This window comes from Petromyzon marinus, chromosome 1 (genome assembly GCF_048934315.1).
Source record: "Petromyzon marinus isolate PM22_M1 ecotype Great Lakes invasive population chromosome 1, UKy_Petmar_22M1.pri1.0, whole genome shotgun sequence".
Taxonomy (NCBI): Eukaryota; Metazoa; Chordata; class Hyperoartia; order Petromyzontiformes; family Petromyzontidae; genus Petromyzon; species Petromyzon marinus.
The window spans coordinates 35,737,076-35,756,165 of record NC_133667.1 but is presented as its reverse complement, the minus strand read 5'-3'; the positions used below and the strand labels follow the sequence as shown (position 1 = coordinate 35,756,165).

General features: G+C 51.0%; 1 protein-coding gene across 2 annotated transcripts in view; it reads right to left on the bottom strand.

Moving 5' to 3' along the window:
- LOC116940774 (lamin-B2-like) overlaps positions 1–6,151 on the bottom strand; it is a 37,821-nt gene extending 31,670 nt beyond the window's left edge. For both annotated transcript variants that reach the window (XM_032950957.2, XM_032950966.2), the window contains exon 1: positions 5,699–6,151. In XM_032950957.2, coding sequence (XP_032806848.1) covers positions 5,699–5,857 — 159 coding nt within the window. In that variant the 5' untranslated portion in view covers positions 5,858–6,151. The remainder of the gene's footprint in view (positions 1–5,698) is intronic.
- Positions 6,152–19,090: the final 12,939 nt, after the last annotated feature.

Genomic DNA, 19,090 nt, shown 5'->3' with positions numbered 1-19,090 from the left:
AAGTTTATGGGTCTCTATGTAAGTTTATGGGTCTCTATGTAGGTCTATGGGTCTCTATGTAAGTCTATGGGTCTCTATATTCGTCTATGGGTCTCTATGTAAGTTTATGGGTCTCTATGTAAGTTTATGGGTCTCTATGTAGGTCTATGGTTCTCTATGTAAGTTTATGGGTCTCTATCTAAGTTCATGGGTCTTTATGTAGGTCTATGGGTCTCTATGTAAGTTTATGGGTCTCTATATAGGTTTATGGGTCTCTATGTAAGTTTATGGGTCTCTATGTAAGTTTATGGGTCTCTATGTAGGTCTATGGGTCTCTATGTAAGTCTATGGGTCTCTATATTCGTCTATGGGTCTCTATGTAAGTTTATGGGTCTCTATGTAAGTTTATGGGTCTCTATGTAGGTCTATGTGTCTCTATGTAAGTTTATTGGTCTCTATGTAAGTTTATGGGTGTCTATGTAGGTCTATGGGTCTCTATGTAAGTTTATGGGTCTCTATGTACCATTCACACACACACTTACACCTGCATGTACCATTCACATACACACACACTTATACCTGCATGTACCATTCACACACACGTACACCTGCATGTACCATTCACACACACACACTTACACCTGCATGTACCATTCACACACACACACTTACACCTGCATGTACCATTCACACACACACACTTACACCTGCATGTACCATTCACATACACACACACTTACACCTGCATGTACCATTCACACACACACGTACACCTGCATGTACCATTCACACACACACGTACACCTGCATGTACAATTCACACACACACTTTCACCTGCATGTACCATTCACACACAAACTTACACCTGCAAGTACCACACACAAAAGACAAAGATCCCCCATATAGCCTTAACAGACTGTAGGGGCAAGTGCTGTTAGCGAGCACCTATGAAGGCCGGAACGGTACACGAGGGGGTGGGTGGCCAGCACCACGCCTGACCGCCTTTGTCTCCCTAGTGGCAATGTTTACATACCGCACCAGGTACTGATTTGAAGCTAAGTCGACCTAGGGGAGCCCCGGGACCGGTTCAGATAATCGTCACTGGTGTTGGCCGTGAGCGGGAATCGAACCTGGGTGGCCAGGTTCATAGCGCAGCGTGCTAAACCGCTACACTACCGCTCCCCACACACACTCTTGCACCTGCATGTATATCACACACACACTTACACCTGCATGTACCATTCACACACACACTTACACCTGCATGTACCATTTACACACACACACACTTACACCTGCATGTACCATTCACACACACACTTACACCTGCATGTACCATTCACACACACACTTACACCTGCATGTACCATTTACACACACACACTTGTCAGAGCCGTCCCTAGAGTACGGCGAATCTGGGCGACCGCCCTGGGCCCCGTGCTTTGGGGGGCCCCGCGCTTCGACGTCACGGTGTCAGACGTTAATACTCCAGGTTTCGTTTGAAGGCGACGGAGGACCTGCAGCCCCGTATGGACGGCCCTGCTTGCCATACCCGGTAAGAGGACATAAGCATATAGTCGCTATGCAAGGCTATGGGTCTCTATGTAATTCTACATAAGCATATAGTCGCTATGTCAGTCTAGGGGTCTCTGTGTAATTCTACGTAAGCATATAGTCGCTATGCAAGTCTATGGGTCTCTGTGTAATTCTACATAAGCATATAGTCGCTATGCAAGTCTATGGGTCTCTGTGTAATTCTACATAAACATATAGTCACTATGCAAGTCTATGGGTCTCTGTGTAATTCTACATAAGCATATAGTCGCTATGCAAGTCTATGGGTCTCTGTGTAATTCTACATAAGCATATAGTCGCTATGCAAGTCTATGGGTCTCAATGTAATTCTACATAAGCATATAGTCGCTATGCAAGTCTATGGGTCTCTATGTATGTCTACATAAGCATATAGTCGCGATGTCAGTCTATGGGTCTCTGTGTAATTCTACATAAGCATATAGTCGCTATGCAAGTCTCAGGGTCTCTGTATTTCTACATTAGCATATAGTCGCTATGCAAGTCTCAGGGTCTCTGTATTTCTACATTAGCATATAGTCGCTATGCAAGTCTCAGGGTCTCTGTATTTCTACATTAGCATATAGTCGCTATGCAAGTCTATGGGTCTCTGTATTTCTACATAAGCATATAGTCGCTATGCAAGTCTATGGGTCTCTGTATTTCTACATAAGCATATAGTCGCTATGTAAGTCTATGGGTCTCTGTATTTCTACATAAGCATATAGTCGCGATGTCAGTCTATGGGTCCCTCTGTAGGTATGCAAGACTATCGGGTCACCAGGCTTTTTTAAGTACTGTGAAGGTCACTGCGTCGTACCTCATTCAATTTCGGTCTCCCTTGCAAGGGGGTGGGATGGGGGTCTCGTGGTTTCAATGAGCTCTTTATCAATGGACATAAATAAAGGCCCCCTCTATGCCACTAATCACACATCCTCACTCACACAGCCTTCCCCTGCAGCGAAGTTATCCATGCTTCAATGCCATCTCACGCCCCTTGCTAACGTGCCTATTGCCTCAAACGATGAATGGGACTCCACGTGCGCATTGATCGCGATGGAATTCTACCAGCGGCAGCAGTATTCGGAAAATTAAATAGATATCGGCAATTAAAACCAACGAGCGTAGTTACGGGTGGTGGGGAGGGGGGGGAGGGGAAAGAAGGTTCTTTGTAAACTGATCGTAAACATATACAGATGCCCCGTATAGCCTGCACATATTGTTGGGGCAAGTGCTGTTATTGATATCGGCACGGCACACGTGGATGCAGTGTGGCACGGCACCACGCCCGACCACATTTGTCTCTCCACTGTCGGGGTGGTGATTACACGTCGCACCGGGTACAGCACTCATTTAAGGCTAAGTCGATCTAGGGGAGGCCCAAGACTGGTGTCGGTTATCACTCACCACTAGAGGTATATGGATGATGCACACGATATAGCCCTGACATTCGATACGTATTTAGCATTCACCGAAACCTTTAAAATACGAAACTCCAAGCAATACTCTTTGGTTCTTTCGGTAAAGTCACGTAGGTAAAAAAAATAAGCGATCACGACGTTTCCATCGCAACACAAGCAATCGTCATCAGGTGAGACAACCACAGCAAGAAAAAACTGCTGAAGCGAAACGTCGTGATCTAATATTATTTTTTCTACCCACGTGACTTTACGGAAAGAACCAAATAGCATGGATTCCTGCAGTCACGAAAACTTCAAATCAACTCCAAGCAAGTCGACTCAACGTTGGCGGGCACGGCTCGCAATCACAAGGTTCGGAGTTAAAATCCTGGTTGGGGGTTGATACTCGACGCCATCAGAGGTCATCAGTGGCTGACCTATGGAGAGAAACGTTGGGGATTCAAATGTGGAATTTTCCACCACTGGCTTCCGTGGGCTGCCAACAGGAGGCGAGCGCCAATATAAAACTATATATATTTTGTTTTACCAGGCCCACTGAGCTATAATACAGCTCTTTTTTCACAAGTGACCTGGCCACCAATGATAGCTCGCCGAAATGGCTTATCGTGTGGAGGAAAGAACCGGAGGACCCAGAATAAAATCCACACGACCACGGGTAGAGAGAGAGAGACACGCCAACTCCAAATATACAGCAGCAGGCGTCAGAGTCGGGATAGACCCCCACGACCTCCTGTATACCAGGCGAGGTAGTTAACATATCGCCACCGTGGCGCCCCGATGTTCATTTTGTTTAACCAGGCGAGAGAAGTGAAGAGATCAGGAATACAAAAGTCTCATCTGCAAGTTACCTAACTCACCAAGAAAACGAAAGGAATAATATAATCACCGCAACATCTGAAAACAACCACGGTCCGTGTGTCACATGAAAATATTGGCAACAGAATTCGCAGATGTGCAAATCCGTTGGAGGCAAATCACCTCCGGATTGAACGAGGCACAAATGACTACAAAAAATAAACTTCGTAAACATTACACAGTAAAGAGGGATATATGGCGACAGTAGCAATCCAGCACGATGTTAATGAATGTTGAACTTCTTTCGCACCGTACGCAGCCAACCGCGCCAATCGGATACGTTGTGGAGGGGTTGGGGGAGAACGCACACGTGTACAAGATCGGTGACGATCTCGGAGCGGAACGGGGCCATCATCAGCGGTTGCAAATGTTTAAAATTCGAGGGAGAATTCAAATCGATCGTAAACAGTGGGGGCAATAAATGGTTGAAACGAATGCTCGCGGGAACCTGGGCTCAGCCCAGTTCGGGTGGGGGGCACACGAACCGCCCCATCTGTGTCCCAAGTGGAAAGTCCAGTTCACTGTATGTATGGATGATGCTCGTTTGTGTCCACCGCACATGTTGTACGGAGTGTAGCTGTTAGCGCTACGCCGCGCTACGAACCCGGCCACCCGAGTTCGATTCACGCTCACGCGGCCAACACCAGTGGCGATTATCTGAACCGGTCCTGGGCCTCCCCTAGGTCGACTCAGCCTCAAACGAGTACCTGGCGCGGTGTGTAAATGTCACCAGTGGGGAGACAAAGGCGGTCGGGCGTAGTGCTGGCCCCAACTGAACGATTTGGGGGAAATATCGAATTGCGATTTTTCTGACAGACATTGCGATTTGATTTGCGATAAAAAATTAAGTCAAGCTTCAGTTCAATATTCACTGTGTAATAGATTTACAACATGTGATGGAGCATTACCACGTGATACCATCAACATATGAACTGCTCTATATATTCCAATGCAAGGATGAGAACTTAAAATATATGAATTGCTTCCAACATGTACTTATTAAAATGTTTTAATTGACATAGAACAATCAAACATAGAACAATTGTTAAGTTAAATAAATTTATAATAAAAAAGAAAACAATTCCAATATGAAAGTAATAGGACTTTTCAAATCGCAAAAAATCGCAGCCTTTGCGATTTGCTAATCGCATTGTATTCAAATTGCGATTTCGATTTTAAATCGATTAATCCTTCAGCCCTAGCCCCAACACCGCCCCTTTGCGTCAATTAAATGTTCGCTAATGGCACCGGCCCCAACAGTCTCCACGGGTGTGACTTTGTGCATCTCTCAGCGGATATTCACGCGTGCTCTAGTGTGTGTGTGGGGGGGGGCTGTCGTGACCGTATGTACACGCACACGTATAGACACGTGCGCATTTGTGCGTTAGTCTATCCGCGTGTATCCGCGTATGACGACTGAACGCTGCTCGCACGTGAACGTACACACACGCGCGCGCACAAACAAACACGCACGCACGCGCATCCGTGTCTAGCCGTGTGTATGCGTACAGGCGCGTGCATCCGCGCGTGCGCACGAGTGCTCGCGTGTACACGTGTACACGTACGCAAGGGTCCATCAGTACCCCGTGCGTATACGTACACACGCACGAATGTGTGTGTACGCGTGTGTGTCCGCGTGTGTGTGTACGCGTGTGTGTCCGCGTGTGTGTGTGTGTCCGCGTGTGTGTGTGTGCACGCGTGTGTGTGTGTGTCCGCGTGTGTGTGTGTCCGCGTGTGTGTGTGCACGCGTGTGTGTGTCCGCGTGTGTGTGTGTCCGCGTGTGTGTGTGCACGCGTGTGTGTGTGTCCGCGTGTGTGTGTCCGCGTGTGTGTGTACGCGTGTGTGCGCGCGCGCGTCCTCCGCCTCGCACCTTGTCGATGTAGACCGCCAGGCGGTCGTTGAGGTTGCTGAGTTCCTCCTTCTCCTGGGCCCGGGTGATGCGCGCGGGGCTGAGCGGAGACGAGGATCTCACCTCTCCCCTAACCTGCCTCACCTCCCTCACCTCGCGGCCTCGGCGTGGGCTTCCCATTGCTCTGTCTCACTGCGTCTCTGCGTGGCCCTGTCTCGCCGTCTCTCTCGCCGTCTGTGTCGTGTATCACTGGCTCTGTGGACACGAATGTATCTCTGTGCCTGTCCCGATGAGTCTGCTGTAGCTCGCTCTCTCTCTCTCTGCGTCTCTCTCGCTCGCTCTCTCGCCAGTCCCCTCCTACCCCGCGATGAGACTGCGCGCTCCGAACAGCTCACAGCCACTGGGATGGGCTCTGGATTTCTTCAGTCGAGGCTGGGTGTTGCCAGGATGGGTGGGGTTAAGAGAGAGCGCATGGTGGTGGTGGTGGTGTGGGGTGTGGGGAGCAGGAGCGGAGCGCGCTGCGCTACGAACCCGGCGACCCGAGTTCGATCCCCGCTCACGGCCAACATCAGTGACGATTATCTGAAACGGTCCTGGGTCTCCCCTAGGTCGACTCAGCCTAGACATCGCCTACCGCGGCGACAGAGGCGGCCGGGCGCGGTGCCGGTATATGCACACGTGTTCGCTTTCAGCACTTGCCCCAATTGTCTGATAGTAAGGAGGCTATGGGGGGGATCTTTATCTTTGGTGCTGATGAGTGGGGCCCGGCGGGGGCCGTGGCGATTGCTGCGGGGCTGTCGGCGGCGTGGCAAGAGACGGAATTTGGCCCGGGAGTTGTCGCACGCCCGGTCCGTTTGGTACTCAGCAATAATGACGCCCCCCTTCATTCTGGCAGCAACCACTGACAAAATCTGGCTGCGATCTCTCCTTCTTTCGTATAATAATACTAATGTAAATGTATAAAAGCAGCCCTGGAGCAATCGTTCTCAGGGCGCTGTGCATGGACACGGCGGAAATGGTGAAACATTAACCAAGGAGAGAAGAAGTGAGAAAGACGTTTGGGAATGAGGAGAGAGAACGCCGTTTTAAACGGAGACGTTTCTCGTCGAGATTTGAAGATTTGCAAGTGAATCGGAAGTCACAACAGAGTGTAGTTGCCGCGAAGGCCAAGGCAGTGTGAAGCCGAGAGACCGTGGTGACAGCGAGCAACGTGCAATCTGGGACTCTTCATGATCATGATGGAATATTCGTGGCTGAAGGAGGTCACGAACGTCGGGAGGGGCAAGTCCACGCGCGGCCTCGAATACCAGCAAGAGAATCTTAAAATCAATACGGGGCACGGACAGGGAGCCAGTGAAGGTACAGCAGCAGACAGAGATGTGACGTGATCCTTGAAGGGTATTCCAGACAGCACCCTGGCCGCCGCATTTTGAACATTCTGCAGCCTGTTGAGGGCCTTGCTCGCGTGGTTCCATGGCTGCTGATGTCGATGCAGATCAAGGACGACCACAATTTCACATTGGGGTAGGTCGAGCCCAGACAACCGCGTCAGGAGCAGCGGAGTTGAATCGCTGTGACGTCTCCTTCGTGTGTTGTGGATCGGTGCATTGGGGCGTCACACGTTGTACTGCGGTCTGTTCTGGGTGGCCAAAGTTACGCACACTGCTACCGGAGGGATTTTTTATTTATTTTATTTTCCATCCGTGCAGCATCCCAACGTGGTGTCCGCATCTACTACTGCCGTGGTTTGTGCAGTGGATGCCGTTTAGGGTGGACCACGAGCTTCGTGGAAGATCGAACCCAGGGATCGTCTGTGTTGGGTCATCCCTGACGTCTGCCCCCGATGACAGAGACGACGAAGTCCGAACAGGAATCCGAGCGCTGCCAATTCGTCACGGCCTCGTCCACGCGCGCACCACGTGGTGTTCGTCATTGACGCAGCAGCGAGTGCCACCTGACAATCCTGCCACGATGTGGGTCTGACGTCGACGATGTGTGTGTGACGTCGACGATGTGTGTGTGACGTCGACGATGTGTGTCTGACATCGACGATGTGTGTCTTACGTCGACGATGTGTGTCTGACGTCGACGATGTGTGTGTGACGTCGACGATGTGTGTCTGACGTCGACGATGTGTGTGTGACGTCGACGATGTGTGTGTGACGTCGACGATGTGTGTCTGACGTCGACGATGTGTGTGTGACGTCGACGATGTGTGTCTTACGTCGACGATGTGTGTGTGACGTCGACGATGTGTGTCTGACGTCGACGATGTGTGTGTGACGTCGACGATGTGTGTCTTACATCGACGCAACCTTTTATCGAGAATCGTAACAACAACAAAACGGATGGACGAGGATTTTTTTTGCGTGCGTCATTGGATCGCCACGGAATCACCGTAATCTCGGTGTTCTACCAGACGGAGTGTGTTCGTCTCATCCGCACACAACAACAACAACAACACTGACAGGTCACAACAACAACAACACTGGCAGGTCACAACAACACTGACAGGTCACAACAACAACAACAACACTGGCAGGTCACAACAACCACACTGACAGGTCACAACAACAACAACACCACTGGCAGGTCACAACAACAACAACAACACTGGCAGATCACAACAACAACACTGGCAGATCACAACAACAACACTGACAGGTCACAACAACAACAACAACACTGGCAGGTCACAACAACAACAACAACCACACTAACAGGACACAACAACAACAACAACACTGGCAGGTCACAACAACAACACTGGCAGGTCACAACAACAACAACCACACTAACAGGACACAACAACAACACTGGCAGGTCACAACAACAACACTGGCAGGTCACAACAACAACACTGACAGGTCACAACAACAACCAAACTAGCAGGTCACAACAACAACAACAACAACACTGGCAGGTCACAACAACAACACTGGCAGGTCACAACAACAACAACAACAACACTGACAGGTCACAACAACAACAACACTGGCAGGTCACAACAACAACACTGGCAGGTCACAACAACAACAACAACACTGACAGGTCACAACAACAACAACACTGGCAGGTCACAACAACAACACTAGCAGGTCACAACAACAACAACACTGGCAGGTCACAACAACAACACTGACAGGTCACAACAACAACAACACTGACAGGTCACAACAACAACACTGGCAGGTCACAACAACAACAACAACACTAGCAGGTCACAACAACAACAACAACAACACTGGCAGGTCACAACAACAACAACACTGACAGGTCACAACAACAACACTGGCAGGTCACAACAACAACACTAACAGGTCACAACAACAACAACAACACTAACAGGTCACAACAACAACACTAACAGGTCACAACAACAACAACACTAACAGGTCACAACAACAACAACACTAACAGGTCACAACAACAACAACACTGGCAGGTCACAACAACAACAACACTAACAGGTCACAACAACAACAACACTAACAGGTCACAACAACAACACTAACAGGTCACAACAACAACAACAACAACACTGACAGGTCACAACAACAACAACACTAGCAGGTCACAACAACAACAACAACACTAGCAGGTCACAACAACAACAACACTAACAGGTCACAACAACAACACTAACAGGTCACAACAACAACAACAACACTGACAGGTCACAACAACAACAACACTGACAGGTCACAACAACAACAACAACACTGACAGGTCACAACAACAACAACACTGACAGGTCACAACAACAACACTGGCAGGTCACAACAACAACAACAACACTGGCAGGTCACAACAACAACACTGGCAGGTCACAACAACAACAACAACACTGGCAGGTCACAACAACAACAACACTGGCAGGTCACAACAACATACAACAACAACCACACTAGCAGGTCACAACAACAACAACACTGGCAGGTCACAACAACAACAACACTGGCAGGTCACAACAACAACAACAACACTGGCAGGTCACAACAACAACACTGACAGGTCACAACAACAACAACACTGGCAGGTCACAACAACAACAACACTGACAGGTCACAACAACAACAACACTGGCAGGTCACAACAACAACACTGGCAGGTCACAACAACAACAACACTGGCAGGTCACAACAACAACAACACTGACAGGTAACAACAACATAACTGGCAGGTCACAACAACAACAACAACACTGGCAGGTCACAACAACAACCACACTGACAGGTCACAACAACAACTGGGAGGTCACAACAACAATAACACTGGCAGGTCACAACAACAACACTGGCAGGTCACAACAACAACAACAACAACACTGGCAGGTCACAACAACAACAACACTGACAGGTCACAACAACAACACTGGCAGGTCACAACAACAACAACAACACTAGCAGGTCACAACAACAACACTGGCAGGTAACAACAACAACACTGACAGGTCACAACAACAACAACCACACTAGCAGGTCACAACAACAACAACACTGGCAGGTCACAACAACGCTGCTACCGCTTTCCGTGGGCGGAGTTTACGGGGGGGGGGGGGGCTCGCACGCGGACGCTGTGACACCCAAGCGTCACGTGACGTCTCGGAGGTGCCACTGCACCCTGGGGTGCAAGGAGAAGGCAGGAGTGGACTAATCTCCATCTGTTTCCGTCTGTACGGGGGATAGAGCGTTACCCCCTCGCGTGCGTGGGGTTTCTCCAGGTGCTCCGGTTTTCCTCCCACACACGTGTGTGTGTATAATGATAATATTGAACACGACGCATCATGAATAATATTAAACAAAACTCATCTTTTTTTATTTAAAGCTTTCGTGACTGCAGTAATTCATATTCTTAGTTCTTTCGGTAAAGTCACGTTGAAGGGAAACAATAAAATAATAAAATATATATAACAATAAAAAGTCTCACGACGTTTCGACCATAACACAAACGGTCGTCATCAGGTGTGTCGGTTTGCATAAATTTATTTATTTTTAAACGGTGTATTTATTTATTTATAAAAACGTCAGCGCCACGCGCAGCGATTTGGCAGTTTATTTAGAAGGACTAGTCCATCTATGTTCTGAAAAGAGGAGGGGGGAGACGAAAAATTTTAATGTATGCTGTCTGAAAGCCACTGTAAGCGTGAACAATCAATTAAGATCTGAAATGGCTTATCAAATCTTTCCAATGATTGCTAAGCCAGAATCCATCTTCTCGGTTGAAATTGTCTCTGTGCTTGTATATGTGGATAGCCTCATGAACGAATCTCTCATGGTAGCCAGATAGCTTACAAATAACCTTTGTCTTGGAAAAGTCAATGTCATGTGAGCCTACTGAATTATAACAATGATCTGCCGACACGGCCAATCAGTAAAAAATGTGTCACGTTGACAAAAAACAAATAATTCACCACTTTAGCCCACGGGTGTGTTGAAGAGTGAATCCACAACATTTACAATTTTTGAGTACGACGTTTCGATGGTAATTACATCCAGCATCATCAGGCAATTTGCCAGAACACGACACATTTATAAAAAAACGCGATCTAACCCAAAAAGTTTATTATGAATAATATTGGTCGCGAAAGCCCACGTGTTAAACTGTCGATTGATTGCTGGCATCGTCAGCTCACGGGGGCCGACTCAGGTGCTACGGATAATGATCTGAGACGACTGACAGGTGCACCACATTGCTGCTGCCCACCGGACCACATTGCTGGTGTTTTATCCGCCCGGCGCTCTGCTCGCTGTGATCATGTGCATCACTCATCCGTCACTTCACGCACACTCATTCGCACGTGAAACCAGAATCCTTTACGCACACACCCAGAGACGTTGACAAGTCAGAGACAGTTCCTGAAGCCATAACCAAGCGATTTTAATCCCGAAAGTCTGTAAATAAATGACCCGGAATGCACCCGATTTCGTCAGATCTCGGGAGTTGAGCAGGTTTGAGCCAGGGCAATGCTCGGAGCGCCATGCATAACAGGTGTTATAGGCTGTCACGGGCGTACGTGAGGGCAGTGCAAGTATCCGATGTTGTGCTGTGCCTACACGGCTTGACTAACGTGTCCGTAGCATGGCGCGTGTGTAAGTACAGTTCCCATTGCGTGTAGAGAAGACGACATCTCAGACATCTCAGACATCTCAGAAGTCGTTCTGCGCTGTCTTCGTGGTCGCGTGAAAATGTCTCCGGGTCCTCCGAGTTTTCCCTCCACAATTAGAATCAACATCACGCGTTTAGAGCGTTTGACTGCTGCTATAAATGTCCACACGATAAGCCACTTCGTTGAGCTATCATGTGTGCCCAGGTCGCTTCTAAAAAAAAGTGCTATATAGCTCAGTGGGCCTTACCTGGTAGAATAAAAAAGTGTTCAGTTTTATAGCTTAAATAATTCGATTTCTTAGTTTATATTTTGTAAACGGCGATAGGAACGCGGCATCACCATCCAACTGCACGCCGCCTCGGTCGTTCCCGTACTTTAGCCAGCAAAGAGCGACACCATCTCTGATGTGCAGATTGTATTTAGGGTTTTTAGTTTGGAGCGGGTAAAACCCCATGGGGCAATACATTCTAAATCTCGATGGGGAACTGCAGGTTACACAGCAGGCACCCGGTTAGAGCAATAACAACAACCCCCTCCCCATGACCAAGGTGGTGTATGGATGTGTGCTGGACTTCTTTCGCACCGTACGTAGCCAAACCGTGCTAATCTGAGGTGCGGGGGAAGGACGGCAAACGCTAAACAACATCAACATCGCGGTACAGCTAGCACACAATGCAGGGCCAATGGGACGCATCACATATACTCCTGCAACAATACCTCTGGCTGGACCTCTTACGTGTGTGTGTTTGTGTGTTTGTGTGTGTTCGTGTGTGTGTGTGTGTGTTTGCGTGTGTTTGTGTGTGTGTGTTTGTTGTCCTTCCTCGTGCACCACCGATGAGCACGGTTGGCTGCGTACGGTGCGAAAGAAGTTCAACGTACTGTAACATCCAAAAAGCATTCACAACTTAACGTCTGCGACGCGGGAGCGAATCGACTTGCACGTGCGCTTGCAAGGACATCCACAACAGAAACACAACAACAACAACGCCAGGGAGGGCGGCGGCGACGAGGAGGAAGAGTGGGCAAGGGACGAGGATGACGAGGAGGAGGAGGAGGAAGCAGAGCCTCTGTTTGAGAATGCGTGCGGTGTGCAGGGATGACTCCCCCGCACCCACCCCGAGGCAGCGTCCGTGCGCCGAGCACTCCCGGGCGCTGCTCCTCCTCCTGCTGCTGCTGCTGCTGCTCGATCTCTCCGACCCAACGTCTGATTTGTTGTTTATTGTTGTTGTTGTTTGTATAATCACGCTTGCTCGTAGACGCACCTTCTTTTGCATTCGTGACGTGCGATGGCATGCATATTTGATTGTTGTTTTTTCGTTATTCAGCACCCTACATGTGTGTGTGATATATGTGGGGAGCGGTGGTGCTGTGGTTAGCGCGCTGCACTTCGAACCCGGCGACTCGAGTTCGGTTCCCGCTCACGGCCAACACCAGTGACGATTATCTGAACCGGTCCTGGGCCTCCCCTAGGTCTACTCAGCCTCAAATGAGTACCTGGTACGGTGTAAAAAAACATCACCAGGGCGTGATGCCGGCAACCCACCCCTTCGTGTACCGTCCCGGCCTTCATAGATGTCCGCTAACAGCACTTGCCCCAACAGTCTTTAATTTACGTAAAGGTCGTGGGTGGAGCGGCAGTGCTGTGGTTAGCGCGCTGCACTCTGAACCCGTCGCACCCGAGTTATCCGTGATTAGGCATACTTCACCACCATACTTCACCACCTAATCAACCCCCGCACGGCTTGCTAAGCTCCTCATTCCGGGAGTGCACTGACAAAATGCACACACAGGCAGGTGCATTTTTGTGTATACGGTACCGTAGGGACCCGGCTACCTGGGTTCGATAGCTGACCAAAGACGCAACGTCAGTGTTGATTGTTGTCTGGACCTGTGCTCGACATTCACGGACTCGACTCTGCCTTAAAGGTTTTGGGAGCACTACACAACATCAACGGGGACCTTCTGGGCTCGAATCCGTATGAAGACCTTCTGTCGCACCGTACGTAGCCAGGATGATTTTGTAGAGCTGCCCTCTGCTCCTGCTCACAACGCCTGTTGGTGGTCGCCCATCCAAGCAATTACCCAGGCTCAGGCGCGACGTATCCCGGGTGAATTGGTGAGAGGTGTCCGAGTTGAGCACGTGAGCGTTGTTCGAGGCTCACCACAGCCACCACCACCGCCACGACCACCATCTGGCTTTCTAAAAGGGGGCATCCTTCTCTTGTTGTTCCGTGTCGTTGACAACGCTTGGCCCGGAGCGGTGCGTGCTTTGAAAGGTGAGGCGCTGGGGTGGGTGGGGGAAGCAGGTGAGACGGGGTAGCGAGAGGGGCTGGGGGAGTGAGTGGTATACAGGTGCGTACGTTGAACTTCTTTCGCACCCTACGCAGCCAACCGTGCTAATCGGAGATGCGGGCGAAGGACGACAAACTAAACGCAAAAGACAGTTCTAGATGAGTGTTCCATCCAGGTTTAATCTAGATACATGTTTTCAATCGAGATACGCGTGCGACGTGTCCAGACCAGGTGGATGCTACGTTGTGCTCTCCATGCACGGTAGACACGCAGGTGTATCCTGATCAGGGTATATATCAATCAAGTAGAATACATACGCGTACCGAATTACGTTCCGACCGGGTACGCACACAGTCGCGTTTTTAAACTGGTATAGACACCCGGGTGTGTGTCCCGACTAAGAGATATGCACAGGTGTGTCACGGCCAGGTATACACATAGCAGGCGTGTGCTGAGCAGCAGCTATATACACACACACAGGTGTGTCCCACTAGCCACCAGGTACATAACGCAGATAGCGACGACTTCTGGCCCGTGGCTAAACGGACGAGCTTCGAGGTGAGCTGCAGAGCATTCCGCGTGGCACCTGCCTCGCTCGTTTGTCATCGCCCGCGGCAGCCTGAGTTTGACTCCAGGTGCGGAGGTGGGGGGATAGAGGCTGCAGAGAGCCCGGCAAGGGGTCTGGGTAATGAGCTTCACCACACGCAGGTGCGACAGGCGACGGTGTGTGTGGGGATGACGCAGCTGATGGTGATTATTGTCAGGTGCGTTCATTATTTAGTGACGCTGCTGCGTTTGGCAGTGATACACGATCACAAATAATGAAACAAACTCGTCACGTTCGGCATAAGCGAAACTGTGTGTGTGTGGGGGGGGGGGGCTTAATAGGACAGATATCAACATGAATCGCTGTGGGCAATTCGGCCCTTCACAGAACATAAATAGAAAGGCCAGAGAGAGGTATAGTGGATAACAGGAATTGGAGACTGTACTTGATTATACCATTGGGCCTGATGAGAATAAAATAGGTTTAAAAATGTGTATTGACGACCAGTTTTTAAATAGGCGTATGAATAGTTGGGTAATGGCAGCTATTGCGTGACGGACATCCCCGTTGAAGCGTTAGACGCGTTGTCTAGTTTGTGCCCAACATTGTCACCTGACCTGCGTTGCCGCAGAGGAGGTGACAATGGGCTGCTTCGCTCAACGTGGTGCGAGTCTGTCGTGTGGGGCGGGAGCGGTGGCGCAGCGGTTAGCGCTAGAAGTTCAATTGCTGTTCGCGAGCATCTGTTCAAGACAGCACGTGGACACACACACTCGCCATTGGCAGTGGCAGTAAGTATAACACCCACACACACACACTGGCCATTGGCAGTAAGTATAACACACACACACGCGTGCGCGCGTGCGTATCTCCCTCGACTATAAAACAAGCAATGGCTTGTCATCAATCGTCATCAGTGCCACGATCTATTCACTGCTGAGTGAAAGTCTTTGCCATCGCCATATCACGCGTCATTGTGACGCATAGCCTCCTGCATGCGTGAAAGCTAGACGCTATTTCACCGTGTGTGTAGATCTGTATTATTTACCGTATTGTCTGGCTCATAAGACGCTCAGGAAATAAGACGCACCCCAAAAAAAGCTTGTGCCCGGTTTTAAATAAAGATCTGTCAAGTTGGGCACTCGCGCAAAGATCCCCCGTATAGCCTTAACAGACTGTTGGGGCAAGTGCTGTTAACGAGTCGCAGCACCTATGAAGGCCGGCACGGCTCGCGAGTAGGCGGCCAACACCACGCCCGGCCGCCTTTGTCTCCCCAGTGCTGATGTTTTACACAGCGGCCCAGGAACGCATTTCAGACTGAGTAGACCCAGGGCACAACAACACGCTCACCCAGCGACCTGATCATTGTAAGGCGTGTTCCTTTAAACACAGAGGGGGCGGGGGGGTATAAGTGCGTCTCACAATCGGGAGAACACGTTAATGGCAGCGAGTTGTCTTTGTCGAGAATGCCTGACGCGGCTTTGGAATCTCACAAACGCCGCCCGTGCCTTGTTGGGGCTCCGTGCGCCTTTCTTGGCGTGCCCGGTACCGCACGTGTTAGCGGCTGACGTCAATCCCCCCCTCCTTCCCATCTACCCTCGGTCTTCCCTTGCCACGTTGGATATATCCCGCCGGCTTCCTCCCCCCCCCCAACGCGAGGTCCCCCACAGGGTTGGAGGTAGCGGGGGCTGCCCCATCACTCCACATCACTCCCATCACTCCCCATCACTCCCCACACTCCCCACACTCCCCATCACTCCCTTCACTCCCCACACTCCCATCACTCCCTTCACTCCCTTCACTCCCTTCATTCCCCTTCACTCCCTTCACTCCCTTCACTCCCCACACTCCCCATCACTCCCTTCATTCCCCTTCACTCCCTTCACTCCCTTCATTCCCCTTCACTCCCTTCACTCCCTTCACTCCCTTCACTCCCCATCACTCCCCATCACTCCCCTTCACTCCCTTCACTCCCTTCACTCCCCATCACTCCCCTTCACTCCCTTCACTCCCTTCACTCCCCATCACTCCCCATCACTCCCCATCACTCCCCTTCACTCCCTTCACTCCCTTCACTCCCCATCACTCCCCATCACTCCCTTCACTCCCTTCACTCCCGTCACTCCCCAATCACTCCCCATGACTCCCCTTCAATCCCCATCACTCCCTTCACTCCCTTCACTCCCTTCACTCCCCATGACTCCCCTTCACTCCCTTCACTCCCTTCACTCCCCTTCACTCCCTTCACTCCCTTCACTCCCTTCACTCCCCATCACTCCCTTCACTCCCCATCACTCCCTTCACTCCCCATCACTCCCCTTCACTCCCCATCACTCCCTTCACTCCCTTCACTCCCCATCACTCCCTTCACTCCCCATCACTCCCCTTCACTCCCTTCACTCCCCATCACTCCCTTCACTCCCCTTCACTCCCTTCACTCCCTTCACTCCCCATCACTCCCTTCACTCCCCATCACTCCCTTCACTCCCCATCACTCCCCTTCACTCCCCATCACTCCCCTTCACTCCCTTCACTCCCCATCACTCCTTTCACTCCCTTCACTCCCTTCACTCACTTCACTCCCCATCACTCCCCATCACTCCCTTCACTCCCCATGACTCCACTCCCCTTCACTCCCTTCACTCCCCATCACTCCCCATCACTCCCTTCACTCCCCATGACTCCCTTCACTCCCCTTCACTCCCTTCACTCCCCATCACTCCCTTCACTCCCTTCACTCCCCATCACTCCCCTTCACTCCCTTCACTCCCTTCACTCCCTTCACTCCCCTTCACTCCCTTCACTCCCCATCACTCCCCATCACTCCCTTCACTGCCCATGACTCCCTTCACTCCCCATTACTCCCCATGACTCCCCTTCACTCCCTTCACTCCCCATCACTCCCTTCACTCCCCATTACTCCCCTTCACTCCCTTCACTCCCCATGACTCCCCTTCACTCCCTTCACTCTCATCACTCCCTTCATTCCCCATGACTCCCCTTCACTCCCCATCACTCCCCATGACTCCCCTTCACTCCCCACACTCCCCATCACTCCCCATGACTCCCCTTCACTCCCCATCACTCTCATCACTCCCTTCACTCCCTTCACTCCCCATCACTCCCCTTCACTCCCTTCACTCCCCTTCACTTCCTTCACTCCCCATCACTCCCTTCACTCGCTTTAATCCCCATGACTCCACTCCCCTTCACTCCCTTCACTAGACATCACTCCCCATCACTCCCTTCACTCCCCTTCACTCCCCATCACTCCCTTCACTCTCTTCACTCCCCATGACTCCACTCCCCTTCACTCCCCATCACTCCCCTTCACTCCCTTCACTCCCCATCACTCCCTTCACTCCCTTCACTCCCCATCACTCCCTTCACTCCCCATCACTCCCCTTCACTCCCTTCACTCCCCATCACTCTCCATCACTCCCTTCACTCCCTTCACTCCCCATTACTCCCCATGACTACCCTTCACTCCCCATCACTCTCATCACTCCCTTCACTCCCTTCACTCCCCATGACTCCCCTTCACTCCCCATCACTCTCATAACTCCCTTCACTCCCTTCACTCCCCATCACTCCCCTTCACTCCCTTCACTCCCCTTCACTCCCTTCACTCCCCATCACTCCCTTCACTCCCCATCACTCCCCTTCACTACCTTCACTCCCCATCACTCCCCATCACTCCCTTCACTCCGCATGACTCCCTTCACTCCCCATCACTCCCTTCACTCCCTTCACTCCCTTCACTCCCCATGACTCCCCTTCACTCCCTTCACTCCCTTCACTCCCCATCACTCCCTTCACTCCCTTCACTCCCCATCACTCCCCATCAATCCCTTCACTCCCCTTCACTCCCCTTCACTCCCTTCACTCCCCATCACTCCCTTCACTCCCTTCACTCCCCATCACTCCCCATCACTCCCTTCACTCCCTTCACTCCCTTCACTCCCTTCACTCCCCTTCACTCCCCTTCACTCCCCTTCACTCCCCATCACTCCCTTCACTCCCTTCACTCCCCATCACTCCCCATCACTCCCTTCACTCCCCTTCACTCCCCTTCACTCCCTTCACTCCCTTCACTCCCCTTCGCTCCCTTCACTCCCTTCACTCCCCATCACTCCCCTTCACTCCCTTCACTCCCTTCACTCCCCATCACTCCCCTTCACTCCCTTCACTCCCTTCACTCCCCATCACTCCCTTCACTCCCTTCACTCTCCATCACTCCCTTCACTCCCTTCACTCCCCATCACTCCCCATCACTCCCTTCACTCCCCTTCACTCCCTTCACTCCCCATCACTCCCCATCACTCCCTTCACTCCCCTTCACTCCCTTCACTCCCTTCACTCCCCATCACTCCCCATCACTCCCTTCACTCCCCTTCACTCCCTTCACTCCCCATCACTCCCCTTCACTCCCTTCACTCCCCATCACTCCCCTTCACTCCCTTCACTC